The sequence below is a fragment of the Triturus cristatus genome, chromosome 3_2, assembly GCF_964204655.1.
Source record: "Triturus cristatus chromosome 3_2, aTriCri1.1, whole genome shotgun sequence".
In the NCBI taxonomy this organism is placed as follows: domain Eukaryota; kingdom Metazoa; phylum Chordata; class Amphibia; order Caudata; family Salamandridae; genus Triturus; species Triturus cristatus.
The window spans coordinates 907,165,390-907,190,784 of record NC_140584.1 but is presented as its reverse complement, the minus strand read 5'-3'; the positions used below and the strand labels follow the sequence as shown (position 1 = coordinate 907,190,784).

At 45.5% G+C, this 25,395-nt stretch overlaps 1 protein-coding gene across 1 annotated transcript in view; it reads right to left on the bottom strand.

Annotated features, from left to right (window-relative positions):
- NXN (nucleoredoxin) overlaps nt 1-25,395 on the bottom strand; it is a 419,399-nt gene that overhangs the window by 116,665 nt on the left and 277,339 nt on the right. The window contains exon 4 of the mRNA XM_085649351.1: nt 20,905-21,005. Coding sequence (XP_085505477.1) covers nt 20,905-21,005 — 101 coding nt within the window. The remainder of the gene's footprint in view (nt 1-20,904; nt 21,006-25,395) is intronic.

Below are 25,395 nucleotides of genomic sequence, written 5' to 3'. Positions count from 1 at the left end.
AGAAAGACTAGTGGACTAATCGGCATGGCCAAGAACTGACCTGGTAATGAAAGAGCGAAGGGAACCATAGGATGCGTTGTTGAATCCGACTGGGGATACATGCTCGGCGAAAAGAGTGCAAAACAATAAAAAACTTAAAATAATACTAAGATGATTAGGACTTCCCCCAAGGCAATCTACAACAGCACAATCTAGGACTATACACAATGGCAATTAGGATTCCGGCATTATTACTGTGTCTTCATTTCACATTTCTATAATTATGCAGTTTATCATCTTTCCTCCAGAGTCTGTATTCTCATGGGGACAAAGTAATTCCCCTGCATTAATTCAAAGTCATCCATATTTTAATAATATTTCTGAGGTCACCCAACAGCTGGATAGATCGGTTTCTCCAGATTCATACATTGGTCTAATCCTTTTTTCCATCTTCCTAGTAAAGGAGCACATATCCCTTTCTAAAAGTGGGCTAGGTCCCTTTTGGCAATAAGACGACCCAGCCACAAGAAGCCCATTTTATTTCTGTTAGAGTACAGAGCTATATTTAAATGCAGAATAATCATCTTTGAATTGGCAGATAGTGTCCAACTCAGTACAGTGCATACTGTAGAGAGAATGCCTTCCTAAAGTGGAACAATATTTGTTCTCTCATATTGTGGGCATGCGATTTCTGACCTGTGCGATACATCTCAAATATAACTGTGTGGTTACCATCCCATACTTCCACCGCCTTATTCGTGTAATGTGCACTCTAGGTAAATACTTGAATTGAAAAAGTCTGTATTGAGAGGCAGCAATGGCAGATTCACTAGAGGACACAAGCGCCTTGGCTCTACCCTTCTTGAGTGGGCAGTCCTAAATCCTGTTCACATGCCTGGTGGAGTATCCTGCAGATGTCTGGAGTATTAATCACCAGGGAAGAGAAAATCTGTATTTTCTCATCCTTTAAGTTGCCTGTTAACTATTATGTGTCCAAGAAGCCAAAGTCAGAAATTGTACCAGATCAGATACCTAGGTGATTACATGGGTAAGCTGGAGGAAATGGATAAAGTGGAGATCATATTCCCCCCGTAAGCTGGCAAATGGTTTAAAGTACTACTACCAACATCACATCTCCAAGATGGGATATGCCGATGATGTCCCACTGTCTAAATCGCGCTAGCGCCACAACATGGCTCAGTCTCTTCTCCACCCACAAGAGTGTTTCTGTAGCGAGTTTCTGCCCACCCCAAATTCCTAGATGCATCCCTCCAGATTTTCAATTTAGTTTGGTAATAATAATAATAATAATAATACAGAAATTTATTGAGCGCGAACAGCTACCTCTGGGGAGGTGTCCCGGCGCTAGCGAGTCCCACAACAAGAGTAAGTAGTCAGGAAGGGGGGCAGGATTATTGCGTAAAAAGCCAGGTTTTTAGGAGTTTCCTAAAACTTGCTTCTGACGTAGCGGATTGGATGGCAGGAGGCAGGGTATTCCAAAGTTTCGCCGTGCCGGCCGAGAAGGATCTGCCTCCAAGTCTCGCTTTCCTTATGTGCGGTACAGTTAGCTTGAGTAGGGAGTTTGAGCGTAGCTCACGTTTTTGGTGGTAGCGAGGAAGTCGGAGTTTCAGATAATTTGGACATGTGCCTTTTAGCGCTCTGAAAGCCAGGGTTAGCACTTTGAACTTAATTCTGCTTGCCACTGGTAGCCAGTGCAGCTCGTGCAGATGCGGAGAGATATGCTGCCTAAAAGGGACCCGTTTTATTAATCTCGCAGCCGCATTCTGCACGATTTGTAAGCGTTGCACCGCATATTTAGGTAGACCAAGATAGAGGCCATTAGAGTAATCGAGTCGAGAGGTGATTGTTGCGTGAACAACCGTTTTCCGGCACTCGAGTGGTAGCAAAGGCAGAAATTTCCGCAAATTTTTGAGTTTATGCAGGCAGCCCGTGGTGAGCTGTTGTATATGCGGCAAGAAAGACAACTTCTCATCCCATTTTACTCCTAGATTTTTTGCATGGGGGCTGGGAGATGGGGCAGGGCCCATTTCCGTTGGCCACCACAGATCCGGAGGGGGATGTTTGGAGTTACCAAAGAATAGCACCTCCGTTTTGCTCGCGTTCATTTTAAGTTTGTTTGTGTTCATCCACTTGGCCACGTCTTGCAGACAGCCCCTGATTTTGCTAAATGCTGCCTCGGACGTGTCTGTGTATGGGAAGACTAATTGCGTGTCGTCCGCGTAGGATATTGCCTTGACCCCCCATTTGGCAATCAAGGTGAAGAGTGGGGCCAAGTATACATTAAACAGCAGGGGGCTGAGTGCCGACCCTTGTGGGACGCCACACCAGAGATTTTTTGGTCCAGAAGAGAAGGGGCCCAAGGCCACTTTCTGGGAGCGATTAGTGAGGTAGGAGAGTAGCCAATTGAGAGCTTTGTCTCCAATACCTATGTCCTTAAGTCGGGTCAGCAATCTGCTGTGATCTACAGTATCAAAAGCAGCTGATAGATCCAGGAGCACCAGCATAGCTGATGCCCCTGAATCTAAGGACCACCTGATAGACTCGGCAACCTCAATGAGGGCCGTCTCGGTGCTGAAGCCGGCCCTAAAGCCCGACTGAGTTTCATGTAGGGCGCCGCTGTCTTCAATAAATTTGTTAAGCTGCCGCTGGATTATTTTTTCAAGCATTTTGCCGGGGGCTGCAAGGAGAGAGATGGGTCGGAGATTGTTCAGATCATCCGGTGCGCCTTGGGGTTTTTTTTTCAGCGGGAGAAGTGTGGCCTGTTTCCAACAGTCCGGAAACGTGCCCGTAGCCATGGACGTGTTCCATATGTGTAGGAGGGGAACTGCAATTGCTTCCGACATTAGTTTCCACAGTTTAGGTGGGCAGGGATCGTCCGGGCCTCCCGATTTACATTTTTGTAATTCTTTTACTGCTTCAGAGAGGGTAATAGGCTGAAATTGATTTAAAGGGGTAATAAGGCACTCAGAGACTCTTAGCTCATCCATTAATGTCGGCTCAGGGTCCGTAAAAGTGTCATAGACTTTTAAAATTTTGGTATCAAAGAAGTCTGAAATGGATTCGCAGAGATTTACTGAAGGGATGATATCCGTCTCGATAGCTCTGGGCTTGAAAAAGGATTGAACAATCTTGAATACTTCTTTGCTTGATTGTTCCGCCTGTAGGATGGAGGCCTCAAAGAAGTTTTTCTTGGCTTTTTTAATAGATAAATGTAGAGCATGAAGGGCTTTTTTATAGCTAGATTTGGCAGCGTCGCAGTAGTTATCTCGCCAAAGGCGTTCCAGTCTTTTACATTTACTTTTTTCGGCCTTGAGTTCAGGGGTGAACCACGGTGCAGAGGGAGATTCTCTTCGTGATGTGGCAATACTGGCCGGCGCTATAGAATCCACTGTTTTGCTTATCCACAAGTTCAGAGAAGCCGCATCAGAATTAGCATCTGAGGTAAGGGGTATGGGGGTCGCGCGAAGTGCTGGGCATAATTTGTCCGCTGTTAGATTGTCCCATTTTCTCCGCACATAGGATCGCTTTCCAGTGCTCTGAGATTGGGTGGGGATTGAGATGGTCATGGTAGTTAGGTAGTGGTCCGTCCAGAGCAGCGGTAGCGGAGAGGAGGCTGTTGTGTTTGGTATGTTGGAAAAGAAAAGATCGAGCATATGCCCTGCCCGATGCGTGGTGCCTGTAATAGCTTGAGTCAGATTGGCCGATTGCAGGGTAGAGATAAGATGGGAAGACTGTGGACAGTCAGGAATGTCGGTGTGGAGATTGAAATCGCCGGCTATGAAAAAGTAAGAGTGGTCTAGAGAGTTTAGGATTATAAAGTCCGTAAGCTCACACAGGGCTGATGTCGGACAGTCAGGGGGTCTATAAATAACTAGGCCTGTAAGAGATAGTTGGGGGGTAATTTGGAGGCAAAAGCGTAGCCCCTCAATGCTTGGGAGTGTGGTAGGAGTGGAGGACAACAGAGTGTAATTCTCGTTGTAAATGAAAGCCACTCCACCTCCTCTTCGGCCCTCCTTTCTATTGGAGAAGCTCATTTTAAAGCCTGGCGGGATTGCTAACGAAATGGATGCCATGTTGTCTTCATTGAGCCATGTCTCTGTGAGGCATAGAGCGTCCCAATGTGAGTCCGTTATGAGCAAGCATAGGTCATTAGCATGCTTGGGAAGAGATCTGCAGTTAAGTAATCCGATTCTAAGTTGGATGGAAGGGGTGTTACGAGAAGGTTTGCAAGCTTTTTTGGGAAGTGAGGTTGTTAGAGAGGAGACTGTGCCTAAAGACATATGGCAGCGTGGGCAATGGGGAGGGAGAGCCTGAGTCGCCAGATTAAGTTCAGGCGTCTGACAGATAGTAGCAGCATTCAGAGCCCGGAGCTCCTCACTGGACCAGACTATCCTTTGTTTGTGGGCGCGGGCAGCATGGCTGGCGCTGGTCGCAGGCCTGTCGCGGACGGGCGCAGACGGGCTTGCCTTAGGCGCGCCTTCGGCGCGCAAACGGCGCTCCCGCTGCGCTCGTCCGCTGCGCTTCCGTCCAAGGCACATTATGTAGGTAATTGCCAAGGGGGAGGTCTGGGGGCGTGTCCTAAAAGGGGCGTGGCCTAAGTCCTCGCGCTGGGAGCGTCCGAGGAAATGTTTCAATGCTCGACCAGCCAGCAGCGTTAGGATCTGCTGCTAGTGCTGGTGAGTGGCAGAGAAGTCAACAAGGTGCTTTTAAAAGCTAGCACACATAAACAAAGTGATAATTTTCAGTTTTTAAAAACGAGCAAATTCGAACCTCTCCCGGCTTCCGCCTCAGGAGTGTGGACTGCTGGCCTGTCAGGCGCTTGTTTTCAGCGCTTTGTAGTTGATGCGGGGGGCGTGTCCTAAAAGGGGCGTGGCCTAAGTCCTCGCGCTGGGAGCGTCCGAGGAAATGTTTCAATGCTCGACCAGCCGGCAGCGTTAGGATCTGCTGCTAGTGCTGGTGAGTGGCAGAGAAGTCAACAAGGTGCTTTTAAAAGCTAGCACACATAAACAAAGTGATAATTTTCAGTTTTTAAAACGAGCAAATTCGAACCTCTCCCGGCTTCCGCCTCAGGAGTGTGGACTGCTGGCCTGTCAGGCGCTTGTTTTCAGCGCTTTGTAGTTGACGCGGGGGCGTGTCCTAAAAGGGGCGTGGCCTAAGTCCTCGCGCTGGGAGCGTCCGAGGAAATGTTTCAATGCTCGACCAGCCGGCAGCGTTAGGATCTGCTGCTAGTGCTGGTGAGTGGCAGAGAAGTCAACAAGGTGCTTTTAAAAGCTAGCACACATAAACAAAGTGATAATTTTCAGTTTTTAAAAACGAGCAAATTCGAACCTCTCCCGGCTTCCGCCTCAGGAGTGTGGACTGCTGGCCTGTCAGGCGCTTGTTTTCAGCGCTTTGTAGTTGACGCGGGGGGCGTGTCCTAAAAGGGGCGTGGCCTAAGTCCTCGCGCTGGGAGCGTCCGAGGAAATGTTTCAATGCTCGACCAGCCGGCAGCGTTAGGATCTGCTGCTAGTGCTGGTGAGTGGCAGAGAAGTCAACAAGGTGCTTTTAAAAGCTAGCACACAAACAAAGTGATAGCTGGTATAATATCTGTACACCCTGCAAAGTCCACTTTTCGGATGCAAAGGCGGGGACTCCATTTGTGTTATCCCGCCACTTATTCAAGATCACCAAGTGGGAGGTTCTAGCACAACAGGATAGGATATCCCCGGTCATAGGTGGATTTGAAACCTTTCACAAGAACTATTCAAGGTGAACCCTGGTGGCACAGGAAGCACCACAGATTGTGCAGGAAGAAAGTACAAGATATCTCAAAGGGATAATTTTGCAACTGATACAAAAGCCGCTGTAATACCACCATATAAAAAACTGCAGCTCAACCTTATTAGCGAAAACTGCTGTTTTGACCAAAATTTCATATCACCAATACATTTGAGAATAAGTTGAATGCTGCAATCCCATCCCAAATGGGCATCCAGTGTGATATAGATCCCAAATATTTAACACCCCCTCCCCCAATACAGATATCCAGATATCAGTAAGTTGCCAGCTGATCCATGCTGCTAGTGGTTTGATTGGAAGTGCGAAACTCAATGGGGATAACAGGCACCCCTGCTTTGTACCTCTATGTACTGAAAATGGTTCTGATGTCTCCTGCCCTAGTCTAACCCTCGCCAACAGGTCTGTATAAAGAAAATGTATATATTTTATAAAGTTAGGCCCAAAATAAATGTGGTTTAATAAACAAACAGGTATTTCAAGCATACTGAATCACAGACTTTTTCAAAGTCAGCCAAAAGAACCACAGCGGGTTCCTCTAATTTGTTTGTGGTTTTCTTTAATCTGTTACTCAGAACATTGTGAAGACACCTAATATGTATGGTGGCACACCTTTGGCATAAAACTTGACCTGTCTGGTCGAATCAAAGAAGTGATCACCATCAACAGGCGCTTAGCCAGGGTTTTTTGCTAAAATTATAATCTCTACAGTAAAAATCGGTCAATAAGAGGAGCACCGATCGGGGGGGTTGTCCCGGTTTGTGCATACCTACTATGTCCGCTGAGTGCAGGTCTGCTGATAACCTTCCGCTCTCAAGGAACTCTGAATTACTGCTAGGAAAAAATCCAGTTCTAACACAAAGTTTAAACAAGCATTTGCAATGCAATAGGTCTCGCATTTGTCTGAGTTTAAGGTATTGGCATTGTAAATAATGCGTTTTATTTATGTTACAAAAACCAAAAGATAAATGAAAGGCATTGTCATTTACAGTGCCAATAGCTGAAACTCGCGTAAATGCGAGACCTGTTGCACAGCAAATGCCTGTCGGTGCTACACTGAACTGATGCGGACAGCGCTGCAAATTAATTAAATAAAGTAGTGCGGGCGCTAAAGTGAAAGCGGACCACGCTGGAATAAGGAAAGACCATTACACTAAATAACGAGACCTAGTAACGAACCAAGTAAAAGGTCCAGTTGTTATGGGCGGTAACAAATGCAGACAAGGTGGTACCAAGGCTGGACTAACAAGCATATGTACGAATCAGAAGCCAGCATTTTCGAAGGACAATGACACAAGCCAATGACAAATATGGGCGGAGAATGGGCGGGGCTTCCAGTGAATACTCAAATACAGCATGCCTCGCAGAGAGATCAGCACATGTGTGCTGCTGCTAGGCTCGTCCTAAAAATGGCATGTAAACTTGCAGTTGGCTGATCGAGGGCAAGGGTTCACGCTTGCAATCCATTTGGTGGCCATTCACAACAGTATAACAGTAAAAAATGGTTGCATTTTTCAGTAGAAAGTATTTATTATACTTCAGAGCCATAAAACACAAAGGAAATAGGGAGCAGAAGATAGTGTTAAGTTAATCCCTGAACCATAAGCCTTTACACTCAGGACTGACACGAATAGCCACTCCTCGGCTACAACTGTCCTGAGCGAGTAAACCCTGTAGCAGATTAGCAATAGAATGAGGCTACACAGCAAGCTTAAACGCGAGAACGAGCCTGCACTGCAGCCTCCACTGCCGCGCTGAGACGAGGCTGCACCTGAATAAGGGGCAAGGCTACAACAGAATGTGGGGGTCCCAGATCAAGAGTAAAATAAGAATGAAACGCGCGGATCGAGGTAACAATAGAATCAGATCGCCCTGGGGTAAACCTGTATTAGAACAAGATAGCCCTAAACCTGGTGTACAACTGCTTGACGGTAAGACTGCACTGGATTGAAGCAGCACAGACAGGAAAAAAACTAAATGAGACAGCACTGGAATGAGGCATGATTGGTATGAGGTTCGACTGGCATAAAACTGCACTGATCGAGGCTACGAAAGGATTAGGTTTGGCTGGAATAAGGATACACGGAACTGAACTTAACTGAGCTAAAAGCAGTGCAAATGTTGCACTGGAAGGGGATAGTAGTAGAATGAGTCAGCACTGTAATGAGGAGACAGAAGGGTTGGAAAGGAAGCACAGGAATGCACAGAGTGAGGGCCCATAATGAGGTATTAATATAACCAGGTAGCAGTGAAGTGAGGCAGCACAGGAGAGGCAGACCTGAGCGAGGATGCACTGTAATGAGGCCACCTTGCAGTAAGTGTCCCTCGGGACGAGGCTGCACTGAAACGAGGGTGCATTGAGACTACCTAGATGAAGCAGCTTTAATTAAGAATGAATTAGAATGAGCCGGCGCTAGAAGACTATAGCGCTGACTGTAGAAAGACACAACTGTTGTAATGCACAGCTGCACTGAGCAAGGCAGGCTGCACCGAACTGAGGCCACACTGGATAATGACTGAAAGGGAAGCGCACCGACGACGAGGCAGCGCTGGGGAGAGTCAGCTCATATCAAAGCTGCACTAGAATAAGGCATCATTGGATGCCGCTGCACGCCAATGACGCTTCCCTGGAACAGGGTCTGCATGGCTAAAGGATTGCACTGGAAGGCGCCGCCTAAAGCAGTCACAGGCTGAAACAGCAGTGACAGACAGCACTGGAATGCCACTGTACTCAGGGCTTTAAGTGGAATAAAAGAAACTAGGGGGTCTCTCAGAGGGGCCTGGCCAATGTAATTAAGGGCTTGGCTGAAAAATACACAAGCCAAAAATCTGTGCTCAGCATAGTGCACCGTCAGTCTGGTATTTTGCTACTTCTGTCATTGCATACAAATATATAACACAACAAGTAACATTACACCTACAGCAAGACAGGGCTATTGGCTTTGCCAGTGGCTGTAAGTTGCATAAGATAAATAAGCAACAACTATGGCGTTGCTGCATATAATATTGAAAATGCTTCAGTGCTGAAATGATGAGACTGAACGAACTATAAGGAGTCTCTTTGAAATTACCACAAAGGCAGTGAAGGGTGGCACTGCTGCAGAGTTAAGATTTTTTTTTCACCCTGAGGGTGAGGGTAAAATGGAGAGCCTGATAGAGACCCGTCAGGGCCTGCTTTTTAGAACTGTCAGTGCTAAACACCAGCAGGACCCGGCCCACTTAAAGCCCTGACTGTACTGAAATGTAACTATGTTAAGTGAGGCAGCACTAGAGCAAGACAGTACTAGAATGAGGCAGCACAGGAACGAGGCAACACTGAGTGAATGGCACTTGTATAAGGCTGACCTGTAAGAAGGCTGCACCAAAATAAGGCTGATGTGGATAATTCTGCATTAGAGTAAATGTGCCTCGAATACAGCAGCACAAGAGTGAGGCCCAGAGGACTAAGAAGCTTCAGCTAGTGAGGCTGCTCTGGAATGAGGCTGCAGCCCGGATATGAGGGTTCACGGAGTGACTATCTTCCAAAACAGCGCTGAATGAGGGCTGCCAAGGAATGAACCCTAATTGAAATGACACTGAATATAAAATAAGAAGGTAGCAACTGAATGAAGCAGCAGTGTGTGAGAATTACTTGGAACGAGGTATGACTAAAATAAGGACAAACTGCATGCAGCTACATATGGATTTCCCTGAAAAAACAAAGGCTGCACTAGAATAAAATTTCATTGAGTAAGGTTGCACTGGTAGGAGGTAGCGGGGAACTAAGCTGTCCAGAAGGAGGCAGCCCTGAAATACTGGTGCACTAACAAAAAACATTCGTAAGCGAGACAGCAGCACCATAACGAAACCGTACTATATAACGTGTCAGCTCTGGAATGAGGCTGAATGACATATTTCTGTACTAGAATGGGCATGCCCTCCGCACACCTGCACGAGAATGAGGCAGCGTGGACTGAGACTTATCATTGACACTGCTACACAGTAAAGACGCTGCAACAAGTGACACTGTACTGAAAGGAGGCACCACTGCAATTAGCGCGGACACAAGGTGGCCCAAAACAAATCAGCGCTTCAGTGAGTCAGCCAATGGAAGCAACAGTGCTGGGAGAGATTAATCATAAAGGAGGCTGCACTAGCACGAGAAAGCGTTGAGGGAGGCTGCATCAAAATGCTCAAACAATCTGAAATGTTTCACCAGTTTACAAGAAAGTTTTGTCAGATTTTTAGGTCGAGCCTAGCCCATGGAAAGTTGTTTCAGCCTTACATTAACTTAACAAATGGTGCATTTGATTCCATTCCAAAAAGGGATTAAAAGTAGAAGAAAAATAATTGCATGCATGTTATTTGCGGGGGTGAGGTGAGATCCACATTGACAAAGGTCAATAGAAGTGATGCAATAAAACAGCTGAAATGAAAAGCAAACATGATTTCATTTGCGCTAAAAAGAGATATTAAGAAGCACACGTACTGGAACTCAAATCCCACAGAAAGTTAAAACAAGTGGTCGCCATTGCGCAAAGGCAGCCTCTTGTTAATATTTGCATCGCGCTTTTATTTTAAGTGAAAACTGTATTTTGCTTGACTGTAGCTCACCCGGGGCCTCTGTTAGCTCCTCACAAGTAATTTCTCCTTCAAGGAGATCTCGCTCCGTTCCCAATTACCGCCTCCTGGGCAGATTGACAACAGAACTGGTCAGACCTTCAGTGTCCAGTTTCTTCACCGGAGAATATAGGTGTGCATTTTAAGTTGCAAATGTTTGAGCTATGGCCCAATCACCCTTACAAATTGCCTATTATCACTGGAAATGTATGAAACTGAATCATGTTTAGACATGTTATGACACAGGCAACATATGGTCTTGCTGGCTTTGTCCCCCACTGACAGACAGGGCTTTTGTCACAAGCCTAGCCAACTACGCCTCATCTAATAATATTTAGTGAAGTAATGTTTTAGTAAGCAATTATGGCGGGTGGAGAGGCAGAGTGTGTGAGTGAGTGAGTGAGTGAGTATGAGTGAGTGAGTGTGTGTTAGAGCCAGAGTGCAAAGAGATGGATATCTATGTCCACCACCTCCTGCTGCTACCAACATTTTTTTCCTCAACTTTAAAGCTGATGGGGTGTCCTTGCAAAATGGCTTTAAAAGCTTCCCAAAGTACCTCAGGGAAAGTCATCGATCTTTGGTTATCTGTGTAGCATGTGTCAACTGCCTCTCCAATATATTTTCTACAGTGTTAGTCTTGTAGCCATGATGCACTTAGGCGCCACCCTAGTGTGGGCCTTCTCGAGCCCATCAATAGGGCAAGCGCCGCAGATGAGTGATCTGAGAGACCACCAGCTAAGATGTGAACCCGTCACCCTGGGTAACTTAGCGTTTTTTTAACACAAACTGTATCGCATTTTCTTGTGCAGACATATGCCACCGTGTGGCTAGCAAATGTACATTGTATACATCGAGCACCAAAATGAAATTAAAAGTATAAACAATTAACTCCCACCCTCCCACCCTCCCTGCACCCAAACCTGTCACAGTCTCATTTGCAAATGTGTACCCATATGTGCTGCTGGGTGAATTTATCTATGTGTAGATAGGAGCAGTTTTACTGAAAGTAACAAGATTCCATTACGTGTCTGTGCTCTATAGAATTGTGTAGAGGGAACAATTTATATGAACCCTTCAATTTTGCATACATTTTAGAATCACATGCTGAAACTGGCTGTTTTGGGACAAAACTCAGGTCGGTTGCCATATCAATCATCTCTTAATTTGCTGTACTGCTGGCTACTTTTGCATTAAACGCACATTTGACGTTTGGCTTTCCAATGTGTATTATTTTAATACTGGAAAGCCATATTCGTAAAAAACGTGTGCACTACTTTGTTGTTTAGCAATTATGATTCTCTAGTACTGTTCTACTGAAAGAATACACTTCAGTGTGCTAGATGCCAGGCAGGAGAACTGATGCAGAGGTTCTTCACAACCAGCCACTTCCACATTGCTTAAGCTTCTAGAGCGAGCGCTCTTGCTCTCATACCTTCCAATGCGGTTTGCGGATATGTCTTCCTACTGAAGTAGTGAATGGAAGAGAGGGAACAAGAGCTTCACCATTTCCCCAGCAACTGGTGCTTTCTGTTCACCTTTTCCTTTTGTTGTTTTCCGAGGTTGGACATTTTGGTGGTGTTGAGATTGATGGTGGTACTGCTGTGGATACTCAGGGGTTTGAACCAGCGATAACGTTAATCGTAAAGTCTGTACTGGTGTTTCTTGTACCCCTTACACTTTTCAAGGGCTATAGTTTTCTGTGTTCCCAAATCAGACTTCATACGCTGCCTCTTGGCATCTGTAAGGGCTCCAAACATAGTAGTTCTAACAAATGTAAGATTTAGGATTCTCTGCTGCTGGACCTCAGGTTTTTAGATCAGTACCACACAGCCATGAAGAACATCATATCTTTCTCCCAGGACCTGCCAAGCCATTTCAGAGAAGAATGAAAATGTTCCCAGCTACCGTAACGGAAAGTTTCAATTCTATTAGCAACTCTGAGGCGAGGATTATGCTATCACTTTCTTAGTTTTATTCACAGCAGTCAAGTCAAGATTATTGCAATATTTCCGACTGCGAATGAGAATGGAATTGAATGATGCTATACATATATGCACATTAATCGACAGAATTAACATTTAGTTAAAAAGAATATTTTGAAATAAACATGAGAAAAGTATCTTTTGTAAGAAAAGGGTGATGAAATTATGGAAGAGTGATTAAGCCTACATGCAAATGGTAATTTTAGTGGGCCTTGGGACTGATATGTAGGTTGGTGCTATCAGCAAGCTGAAGTGATTGTTAGTGTGTTCAAGGAACAGAGGACACATTAAGACAGCACACCTTGGCTTCCAGTTGGATTTTAAGAAATGCGTAACCACATACTGTACTCGCAGTTAACGACATCAAGAAGATTACTGATGGACATTGGAAACTAATTTCAGACAACCTAGAGATCCCTGATCCACCCATGCATTCCTTCAAAAAGACGAGAAACATCAGACCATGGGGTTCGATCCCTATTGGACACACCACCCCCAACCTACTATTAAGACAACGTGGAAACTTCCAGAGATTTTGGGCCATTTTAAATGTTCACATTGTAAAGCGTTCAAACTGACTATCGATACCAAGCAGTTCTGCTATAAGCAACACATCATAGACCTTAAGGTACATACAAATTGCAACATAACAGATGTTATTTATGCCATCTTATGTCCCTGTAACAAGATGTATATAGGTCAAACCAAGCAGAAAGTTAAGACTAGGATCCTGCAACACTGTAGCAAGATACAATGTGGCACAGTGGGAGCACCACTGGTTGAACACTTCCAAGCCAAATCACACTAAGCAGAGTCAATCAGGTGGTTGGTTCTGGCAAAGGTGTCTCTTGGAGTAAGGGGTGGTGACATCAACTCCATTCTGAATATACGAGAATGTAAGTGGATGTACACCATGGACACAGTGAATAATGGCTTGAACGAACTTGATGCCCCGAATGCCCAACTCTCTATTTTGAATACAGAAAAAGTGCTCTTTTTCCTCTGTACCCACAGTGCAATTGTCTGTCTCTATGATCCATGAACACCAGAATGTGTTGCGTTATTATGTACATACCATATATACCACGATACGCTGTGTGTTACTACGTACATAACATGTTTTCCATAAATGATCATTTATGTTCACCATATAATTCCCGTTTGACAGTCGGGGCTAACATACCATACTGCAATCATAAATGCCTTTATGATACCGCCTTTGTGCTAATTAATCTTGTAAGGCTCCCTGGACGTATTCTGTGTTTTACCTTCTGAATTTCACCTCTGGGAATTACCAATGTGCCCCTTTAGAAAGCTGGGTTTTTGGCATTCAGTAATATGGCCGACTAGCATCAAGGTCCTTGAGCATTGTGTGGCGTATCTCGCCACTTTCGATGATAGGGCGTACATCTCGCCCCGCCCAATCGCACAGCTAAAATGCGCCATCTTGGCGATAATAATCCTCCACAGTAATCCATGTAATCCTTATGTTTAAACTTCTTTGCTCATAACGTTTTAAAAATGTTCATGCGGGCGTGTATATCTACTGATACGGCCTGTGCCGAACGGTATCTAAGTGATTTCTCTGCTGTAGAAAGATAGTTGACGGCACCTGCACGACTTGGAGACCACTGATACTTCTCTGCTGTAGAATGGGTTATTACGCCCATGACATCTGCACGGCTTTCAGATCGTTCGTACTGGCACACACGTCAGGCTGTGTTTTATATATTTTGGGGCTCTAAATGATCGTATAGGGCATTTGTACAGTTTTCCTGCCAACGCGCAAGTTCGGGCTATCTGTTCACGTTCTATTGATTAGTGGATCAAGTCATCAAGAATGTTTTTGGGAGTTACCCTGTTGTCACATATTGTGGGGGTACATTTACGGGCGCACAGCACTGCAACATGCTATTAGTTATCGGTTGAATACATAATCCTTAGATTTTTTTTATGAAGTGGTCTGCTAACTCATTGGGTGGGACTAAATTTACGAGTGCATAGAGACAATGCTTCATCTTCCTGTTACTGCGCTGCATTATGGCTATTGATTGTGTGGTTGCATTACCTGTTAGATCAATTTGTGTTGCTGGTTTGCCTATACCATAGCACGGGTCTCTTTTTTGTGTATTAGGTTTGCCATTCGACTGCCAGGGATCTGCTGACCCACAGTGTTACCACAGATGTCTGTACATGTACTCTTGACCGTACTTTTCCCGTTAAATAGTAAGTGAAGGTTTCTCTCAAAGATAGGCATTTGGTGTCTCATTATTAGTAATAGGTTTGCAACCTAATTTTCATACTCTCCGACACAGGAGCTTTTTGGCGCCCACTCACCTTTGACTTCACAGTCTGATTCTTCGTGCTGTCTGTTAGATTGGGCAATTCACATCATATTTCTTATACATCCTGTCAAGATGACACTTTAATACGGAATATCCAATTGTTTTCAGGTGCTCTTTCGCACTGTCCTGAAGAAGACCCCACACTAAAGACTGAATCACCTTGACCTTTTAAGGGGTCGAAACGCTGACTACATATCATTATACAAGCTCTGACGACTGAAATTAATCATCAGTGTCTCTGTAGAGCAATGAGTACCTGCTGACATTTATGGCCGGTGATAGGCCGGACAGGTTTCATTATGTAAATTTAATGTATATATGTCACATTACCTCTCCCTCTTCAACTACCCTCATTCACTCACTTTGATCCATTACACCCCCACCCTTGCCCCAAACCTGAGCACCTTTGTTGCATACACAATCATGTACCACATGTTGGAACAACTGCGTTGTCTATAAGAAGTGATTTATCTCTCGAAAATAAATCACATCCACTGCAAATGTTGCAAATTTGGTGTTGTGAATGCCATTATATATTATTTCTTTCGTATTGTTAAATTGTTGCTACCATGACTGTTAGAACCGGCGGTCTCTAGTTGGCAGAGGTATACACTTCTGACAAATAGGGACCAACCAACTCTAGTCAGGGCAAGGGGATTACACACTCAGATAACCCCTGCTACCCCCTTGGTAGCTTGGCAGAGCAGACAGGCTTATCTCAGAGGCAGTGTGTTAAGCATTTATGACCACATACAGTAATAAAGTGAATACACTACAGATGGACACGACACAGAAGTTATTATAAAAATAGTATTTTTATATAAGGCTTAGCACAAGACTAGATAACGACAAAAATATACCACAGTCTTAATAAATACTCTTTGGAAGGAAAAATAATAGTTCAAGTAAGGTTTCTTCTTGGCAAACAGTTCTTTAGCAAAGTATTCTTCTGAGCACAGTTCTTTGGCAACAATGTAACCCCCACAGGAGTCACACGACGTCGAGTCTACAAGATTCCCAAGGTTCGGCGTCGACCGCGAGGAGCGCTACGTCGAGCCTGGAGTTGCAACAGACCCCACAAGTACAGTACCTTGAGAAACGAAGAAAACGATGATCCACGGCGTCGAGATGTCGGCGTCTAGGTCGGCGGCGATCGTGCCTCGGAGTCGGGTCAATCCGCAGCGGCGTCGAGGGATGTCGGGCCGGAGCAGCGCTCACGGCGTCGAGAAGGGCGTCGAGTCGATGCGATCAGCAGCGGCGTCGGGACGGGGTCGCTTGGAGGTGGAGCCGATACTCACTCCTCACTGGCGTCGATACCGGCGTCGAGACGGGGTCACTTGGAGCCGGGGCCGATACCCACTGCTCACTGGCGTTGCTGCTGGCGTCGATCGGGCCCGGCGGCCGGCGTCGAAGGCTCGGGACACTGGAGCCGTTACTCACGATGTCGAGCTGGATTCGGCGGCGTCGGCGGCGTCGAGACTGCAGATTTTCCCTTGTGTACTGGAAACAACACTTTCCAGCAATTCAGCAAATGGTGAAGTCCTTTGGCCCTGTGACTTCAGCAGGAGACTGGCACTCTTCCAGCCCTTGGAGATTTCCTAGCAAGTGTTCAGAGAGTACACACCAAGTTCCTCTCTCCTTGTTCCTTGGCAAAAATAAAGAAGCAGCTTTCAGGTTCCTCCACAGCAAAACAGCACTCTGGCAGAAAGGGGAGGCAAGTCCTTAGATCAGCAGGCTTCTTGTCCTTGGTACAGGTTTCCTTGTCAGAAGTGATCTGAGTTCTTGGTTCAGGGGTCCTTCTCTTATACCCCTTTTTCCCTTTGTTCCCTTTGTCCAAGCAGGGAGATTCCCACCATCTCAGGTTTGTTGTGGGTGTTGCCAGGCAGAGGCACCTGGCCTATTCACTGAGTAGGGCAGAGTCCTCAGCCGCCCAGCAGGAGGCGGAGCCAGTATTGTCACTGGCAGGAGCAGGGCTATCAGTCGCCCAGCAGGAGGCGGAGCCAGTATTGTGTCAGGCAGGGCAGGCTACTCTTCCCTCACTCTACGTGTAAACGCCCCATTCACCCCACACTGACTCACTCAGACCTCTGGAGCCACCCAGCCCCTGACACACACACCAAACCAGCAGAGACCGGTAGATAGTTGGACAAGAAAATAGCCACTTTCTAAAAGTGCTATTTTCAAACATAGAATTTAAAAACCATCCATCCTAAAGGGTGTGTTATTAAATTCTGAGTTCAGGGATACTAAACTTGACTTGCTACCATGCTCCCTGAGTCAGATAGATTATAATGGAGTTAATAATCAGTCTGCCCAGTCTGGCCTATTGGAGGCAGGTAGCCCTTCAATAGTGAAAAACGAAATGGCTGTAATTCACTATTAGGTCATGCCACACACATCAGGGCATGACCTACCTTTTACCAACAATGCACCCGGCCCTAGGGCCTACCATAGAGGTGTCTGAAATGTGGCAAAGGGAAGGTTTAGAGACTGGTAAGTAGGTTTCCTTACCAAGTCGACATGGCAGTCAGGGACTGCACGCAGGCGCTGCGGTGGCAGGCCTGAGACACATTTTACACGCTGCTTCTGTGGGTGGCACAACCAGTGCTGCAAGCCCACCAGCAGCAGTTAACTTGGCACACGCAGTGCACTAGACTAGGGACTGAACAGTAAGTCAACCAAGCCAATCATGGTAACACCAATCAATAACAATTTAACATAGGGAGCACTTGCACTGTGGCACTGATCAGCAGTGGCACAGTGCCCAAAGCAATAAATCAGCAAAAACATCGTAAACAGAGGAGGCAAACAGAAAAAAATGGAGGAGAGACTCATGCCAATGATGCCAGGTCTAACAATGACCAACTGTTTATTGCACTGGATTTAAAGCTTAGGCATAAAGTGTATGTATTCCAGAAAATAAATCTGTAGGACAGATGATTTATAGCATCTAAAGTTTAACTCAATTTAAAGATTTGAAGGATGTAGCAGTTACACAAAGCTCCCCATTCAACTTGGAGGTCAGTATTGCCACTCAGCAACAGATTTGTTCAGGGTCATACTGGTTGGCAATTTGTATGCTCGACTAAATGTCCCACACTCTTATAACATCAATAAAGAGTCTGATTATGCAATGAGATAACTGGATAAAAGATTCATGAATAAAATTGAATATTCCCCACTTGGTTCTCTTCTGAACACCCATCACATCAGAATAGACGGGACATTTTATTTTAAGAAGAATGGACCAGAAATGGTATGCTACAAATAAAAGACCTTTGCTTCCCACAGATCCAGTAACATTTGCTAGACTAAAAGAGAAACAAGGTCTTCCCAGTAATTATTTTTACAGCATTCTCAAGCTCAAAATGGCATTCAAAAATCAAATAAAGCACACAGCAAAGATCTAAATAACTTCCTGTGTAAACTGGCAAAGCAGGACATATAGTTGCAATAATTTACAAATTCCCCAATAACAAAGGCTTAAACGTAACATACATATCCAAAAGAAATGGGGTGATATATGCTCCAAATTGCATATTGAACCTCTTTCAGGACAAATATGGTCGTACATCTGGATTCTCGATCTAAGCAGACGTATCTCCTTAACTATTGCAGTGTAATATCTCAAGTAAATACAGATTTTTCTGGAACCCCCAAAAAACTTCATAAACTAGACCTAATTACCTCAGATCTATTTTATAATACCTTTGAAACAAAGCAGAGACTTGGAACACGTGCAAGTTGGTTCAAAACAATAAGAACCTCTCAGAAAGAAATACAGCAAACGTAAATAAGATATTCAAAACAAACATCACCCTAAACTTTAGCAACACAACCCTGATGTCGGGGGCGGAGGACGCGTAGGTGCAGGTCTCTGTGAAGAAGGCGATGTCGGGCGAGAAAGAGTCGAGTAGGTTTCAGATTTCCATGGCATGTTTGTGTATGGAGCGTACATTGAGGATGCGTTTTAGGGTGTCGCCGGTGCTGGCGTCGACAGTGTTGGAGGCCGGGGTGGCGGTGAGGGTCTGGTGGCAGTGGAGGCAGGAGAACTGGCCGTGGGTCGTGTTCGGCGAGGCCTGCTGGCATTCGCTAAGTCTTCCAGGGTTGAGGGCGAGGAGGGTGGTGGTGTCATAGTGGGAGGTCCAGGGTTCCTGGCACTGGTTGAAGGACTGGGCAATTTCTAAGACACAGCGGTGCCAGGGGACAACACCCAAAACCTTCGGGGTTCACCTGTTTTGGCGTACTTAACAGAGACACGGGACTCTTCCTCTGGCGTCAAAAGATAGTCTTTAATGACTGCAGTCAGGAACAGAAGTCACAGAAGTATCATACGAGTATGATTCTAAGGAGACTGCTCGATTTGTACAAAGCAGGTCGCTCCTTAAATACTGAATATTCTGCTTCGGGCAAACATTCCTGCAGACTTACAATAATTCCCGTTTCTGTATTCCAGACAATAAGATCTCACAATATCACATTCCCATCTCCAGGTGTCCGGCCTTCAATCACATGTTTCTGACATCCCTCTATTGAAAGGCCGGACCGCCCCATAATAAAATTGGTCACCTCCTCATCATAAAAGGCTAAAGGGAAATGCAGGAACAGATGCAGAAAATAGAAGAGTCAGATAAGACATATTCGTAGGCTAATAAAAGAAGCGTGGTCTAGGGTCAGGGTCAGTAATCCTGCTCAGGCAGGACAGGACAGAAAACCAGTACGGCAGGGTCCGCCTCAGGCAACAGGGTCAGCTTTCGCCAAGTAATGCAGAATTTGGCAGAACGCGCACTAGGGACTACGTGCCCTCGAGGTTACCTAATCAGGGTCATTGTTCGGACATCGCCCATTCACTGACTATGTGAGGGCAATGATACAAAATGGACGTTGTGCACGAAATGGAACCCATAGGTTCGAACACAAGAATCAGCAATACATGACGAATCCTTCAGTGCAGCGTTGCGAAAACGCTCGCTTTATATTAGACTCATTATTTGCGATTCGCTAATACCAGAATCGTCACGGTACCATTAGTTCAGAAACATGGGTTCAGTTTTCACGGAACCTCAGGGTCACAGACGGGCTTGCCTTTCGTGAGCCTTCGGCGCGCAAGCAGTGCGCCCGCTGCGCTCGTCTGCTGCACGACCGCACAGCGGCCGCCATTAAGTAGGGGTGGTGGGAGGGAGGAGAGGCTGGGAGGCAGAAGCAAGGGAATGCAGCGTTGCGATTGGTCGGTGCACAGTGACATGGTGCTCAGCCAGGGTCTGGAGGGTTGAGCATGTTCTCCAGCATGGAGAACAGGGAAGTGCGCATGACTGTTTTGGCGGCCCGAGAGGCGACGAAACAGTCATTGCACACATGGGAGTGGGCGAACCACTCCTCCTCTGCTCCCAGAGCTGAGCAGCACCGCCCAACCGACCTCCCGCAACTAGGTTATTATCATTTTATGTTTCTAAAGTTGGCACTGCTGTGAAGCAATAGGGCGACGCCACTGTGCACTTTACCTTTTATGGCTATCTAAAGAACAGGTTGGTCATTGCTCCCATGCCAAACTGAAAAATACTACACCAATTTGGACTGAGCCCTTAACTCCATACTGTTTAGCAAGGTCCTTAAACCAAAAATATAAATAATTAAATATTCACAGACTGAAACTAATGCAACAGACCACCTTCAAATTGGTTGGCAGGATGAATTAATATGTGATCATCTAAGAAAAAGCTGTGCAAGCAGGCTTCACAAATACCTTATCCTTACCCAATTTATGTAATCCAACATCCACCAGTGCAGGAATATTGTAGAGCCAGTGCAATGGTCACAAATCTGCGTTTTCTTGCCCAGTAAGTGCACAGATCTTTGGTTTGCTTAGCATGCTCTATAAATAACTTTTACATTGCAAAACAACTAGGAGACAGCGTAATACGTGCAGAGAGCTGAAACTAGACACTAAAATCTTTCACATGGCCAGAAAAAGGAGAAATGTGTACGGAACATATGTATGGTAAAGGAATAATGCCGTGCTTTAGGGCTGCACAAGCACCATTTCTTACAATTTGTTAAACTAGTTGTAGTGTAATTTTCAGTCATCCATTTTGGTGGAGGACGGGAACGTGATACATAGTGTGCACTAGTACATTCTCTCACCCCCCAAGTTGTCTTGTAAAACGTTTATAATAACAAGGCCTTTTGTTTTCCAAGATGTTTACCTGTCTGCACTGATGAAGACAATTTCAAACTTCTGACCCGATTCTTTTATTTTTCTATATGATTCCACCAAGACCCGTGTTAGACTTCGGCAAGGTGGACACTGAAAAGGAAAAGCATTCAATAATAACGAAGGTCGTTTATGTAAAACAAAATCACAAAGCTTACCATGTTTACTATACTAATTACAAGTTCTACAGTACAAAGGCGATTTTATCACTTGGTAAAATCACATGCGTTTATAGTTTCCGCGCAGTTACATTGGTCTAGTGCAATTACAAGTAAAACCCACCGTTTTCTAAGGTATTGTTGAACTATCCTGCTTTCCGGTGATGAAATCGACAGTGTGCTGTTTTAGTGGGAAGAACTGCATCTACCGCTTTTATAAGCCATAGGTGGAATTGATTAATGAGCAGTTTCGTTTCAGAGGGTGGCAATGAGTTCTGATTGGAGGGTGTTTAGGACAAGTTTCTTGGATGGTATTTAGGTCACGTTTCCTCCAAGGTGTGGCGAAAGTGGATATAGTAGGATCGGTTTGAGGGAGTGTTTTCTCCGGAAGGTAGATTGAGGGTAAAACCAGCGCTTAATCTGTGCTGGTAGATGCACCAGCATTCGTTTTTGAGGACCGGACCGGATTGTTCCACATCAGATTTTGACTTTGAGCAGGGCTACTCATTGTACGGCCTGGGGTCTGCTTGTGGCCAGCCTGACTTTACACATGGTGACCTGGTGAACAGAATTACTGGACTGCTGTTTACCTGGCTCAACACTAACTTTCAGAAAGATGTACATCGGCAACGGACATGTAAAAATAAGATAAAGACTTCAATATTCAAAAAGTGTACTTCTCCAACATGTGGAATTGTTTAACCTCAGTGCATCAGATTATATTACTGCTTTCCAGTGGCATGAACTAGATGTACGTCCTCATACATGAACTTGAAAACAATCATGCCCTTCCCATCTCTGACAATGATTCCATTAGTGAACCAAGAGGCAAGTCAGTTGTCATGAACACCCACCATGTGGTCTAGGTTGTCTATATTGGAACAACATTATTGTCTATGAAATCAAACACAAGAGATGATTTTGTATGGCGCACATCCAGAACTCCTGTATTTCAAGGTGCTCTAACGTGATAATGAAGAAAAAGGAGACAAGATAAAACAATTGCCTAGATTCACACAATTTGATCAAGAGGTGAACCCGGGATTGATCAGAGGTTTTCTAGATTAACATTTTAGAAAATGCAAGCACCAGAAGGGTATCTCCTTCTCGCTTTCATTTTACATTAAAAGTTAATGCTTGGCATTTAAATCTTGGAGCATAAGATTAAAAAGAGGGGGTCGGACAGAAGTCACGTGAAAGTTCATATCATTTTGAGCCCAAGATCCAGGAGAACTTCGAGCCAAGGTAGGAATTTGGCTCAAGCTTTCAAGTGGCTTGCTGACTTAGATCACATTGTGGCAATTAGGGGACAATTCCTAGTAAGGACATTGACAATCATCAAATAATTTAGTGAAGCAGAAGTACCAATAACACTGTGTTGAGCTCTAGTTTCAAGGTCCATAACTTTCTAACTGGGTTGGGTTGCAGTCCTATTTTCTTATCACATACTTAGTGCCAATGTTCAGTTAGATTTAGGTTCTTCTTACGCCGTTAAAAAAATAAAAAAGAGAAGGAGCAGCAAGATATGTTCAAAAATTTACTGCGCGCAATTTGTCACAAAGGGAGGTGGGATTAATAAAAATCATGTTTTATGGTTTCACAGCTTCCATCTTGATCATTACACAACTGGGGTTTGTGTGAGTGGTTCAGATGGTGAGACCCGGGGACTACTCAAACCAAAGAAATGGAACCAGCTCAGGCTTTTAATACAGAACTCACAGACAACATATTTCGATAAAGTGGTAAAGTCAGGATTAAAATGTCAAGTCTCCTAGTGCCATGGCTAAAACTTTACCACTGTACCATGACTAGCAGTGGAGGTTGGGTATTTGTGTCTGCCCTCCACAGTGAAATGCATGTCTTGTGATTAAAAAAAATGCAGTTTGGCAGAAAATACCTGCCATACTTGCACTTAGTCCTCCGGATGCCAGGCACCCCCCTGTGGTGGCAGTCCATGGGAGTATTGCACAAATATTGGACTGGCCGCTGACCCGGATGGGCCTGGGCTCATACTGCGCAAATGCGCCTTGGAGTCCCAGCCATGTAATGACAGGGCCAGCTAACGAGTCTGAGGTGGCTAGCTCTGTCAACTTGCTGTGCTGAGTGGACCAGAGGAACAGCAGAGACTGTCCCCAGGACCAAACTACTGGAAGCCTGGTGCCTACTTGCGGCCAACCTGACCTTTGCATATGGCGACCTGGTGAACAGAATTACTGGGCGCGGTTTACCTGGCTGAGCACTAACTTTCAGAGAGATGTAAATCGAGAAACGAACATGTAAAAAATAAGATAGAGACTTCAATATTCAAAAAGTGTACTTCTCCAACATGTAGAACCCTTTCACCTTTGTGCATCAGATTATAACACTGCTTTCGGTTACATGAATTAGAAGTACATTTTCATAGATGAACCTAAAAACATTCACGTCCTACCCATCTCCGACAAAGACGCCATTAGTTAACTAAGAGGCAAGTCAGTTGTCATGAACATACCCCCCATGTGGTCTAGGTTGTTGTTATACATGGTACAAAAATATAGACTATGGAATCAAACGCAAGAGAAGTTTTTACCTGTGCAGATATCTTTCAAGGTGCTCTAACGTGATAATGAAGAACAAGCATTGGCACAGCTAATAGGTCTCGCCTGAGGAACCTTGTATGTGTTTAGCCATGCAGCACTTTATCCTTTATATTACATTAGCTCCTCGCTTAAGTGTAGATATACTGTTGTTCAAAGATGGACGGCTTTACCATACACACCACGGGATGTGCAAACCAACATCACTGTTTCATGAGGCTGTGCTCCAGGCTCAGTGAAGTACCGACCTTAGGTACGCAAGATCCTAGAGCACTGAAGGGGTGTGCCAGACCCCATCATGGAAACTTAGGGTTGAATGTGGTACTGGCGGTACCAGGTTGGCCTGCCAGGTGTAGACACCATGCTTACTGCGGGCAGGGGCTAGCGGCCTGTGATACAGTGCATGAAAAGAGCAGCGAGTGGGGCCTGCGGTGAGGCCGCGGGTGTGGTGTGTGAGAGCTCAGTACCAAGTATATTTGGAACTTCACTTAAGCAGCATTACACCCTGCTGGCAAATGAATGATTTTTATGCCTCGCTCCAGGGCTAGGCACACTTACTTTGCAGCGAGGGCTGGTGGCCAGCAAGAGCAGCTGCAATTAACAAAGCCTGGCTCCTCTCTCTCGGTTTCTTGCGGCTGACTGCCGGGCATGATGAGGGCATGAGGCTCTACTCACTCGGATCAGCACAGTCAGGGTTTACCGGTGCTCTGGGCAGGCAGCAGAGCTGTGAACAAACCACCACGCCTACTCTCAGCATTTCCAGCGCAACCCCATAAAAAGCATTCATAAAAAAACACAAATGCTGACTTTCTGTAAACAAGCTCGGTGGGGGCTCGGCAAATAAAGCAGCAATTCGCCTTTCTTTTCTGAACATGGCGCTTCAAAGTAAACAAAACACAAACACTGCTCCTAAAGCAAATAAAAAAAAGAATCATTTCAGAAACACACAGGTTACTAAATATGCAAGGCAAGCCAGACAGCCATCCTTTACAGGAATGACTGGATGTTGAGATCATGTACACCAGTTTGTACATATCTTGTCCATGCTCTTTTGAGAGTAAATTGCTACCATAAAGAAGAGAGCCCGGTAACTATTGGAACTTTACTTAAGCAGCATTATACCCCGCCGGCAATCGAATGATTTTTATGCCTCACTCCATGGCTAGGAACACTTACTTTTGAAGCAAGGGTTGGCGGCTGGCAAGAGCAGCTGCAATTAAAACAGACTGGCTCTCCTCTCTGTGCCTTGTGGCCTGCTGCCAGGCATTATGAGGGCATGAGGCTCCACTCGCTTGGCTCAGCACAGTCAGGGGTCCCGGTGCTATGGGCTGGCAGCTGAGCTGCGAATGAACCACCACGCCTACTCTCAGCATTTCTAGCACAACACCTAAACAAGAGAGCATGGCGGCCATTGGAACTTTACTGTCGCAGCATTATACCCTGCCGGCAACTAATTAATTTTAATTCCCCTCCCTCCCCCTCAGGGCTCGGCACACTAATTTTTGAAGTGAGGGCTGGCGGCCGCCAATGGCAGCAGTAATTAACACAGCCTGGCCCGCCTCTGTGCCTGGTGGCTGGCCTCTGGCCATGATGAGACTCCGCTTGCTCTGCACAGTCAGGGGTCCCGGTGCTCTGGGCAGGCAGCTGGGGTGCGAACGAAAGACTACGCCTACTCTCAACATTTCCAGCGCAGCCCCATTGAAAGCATACAGTATACAAGTCCTAAACAAGCTTGGTGAGGGCACAGCA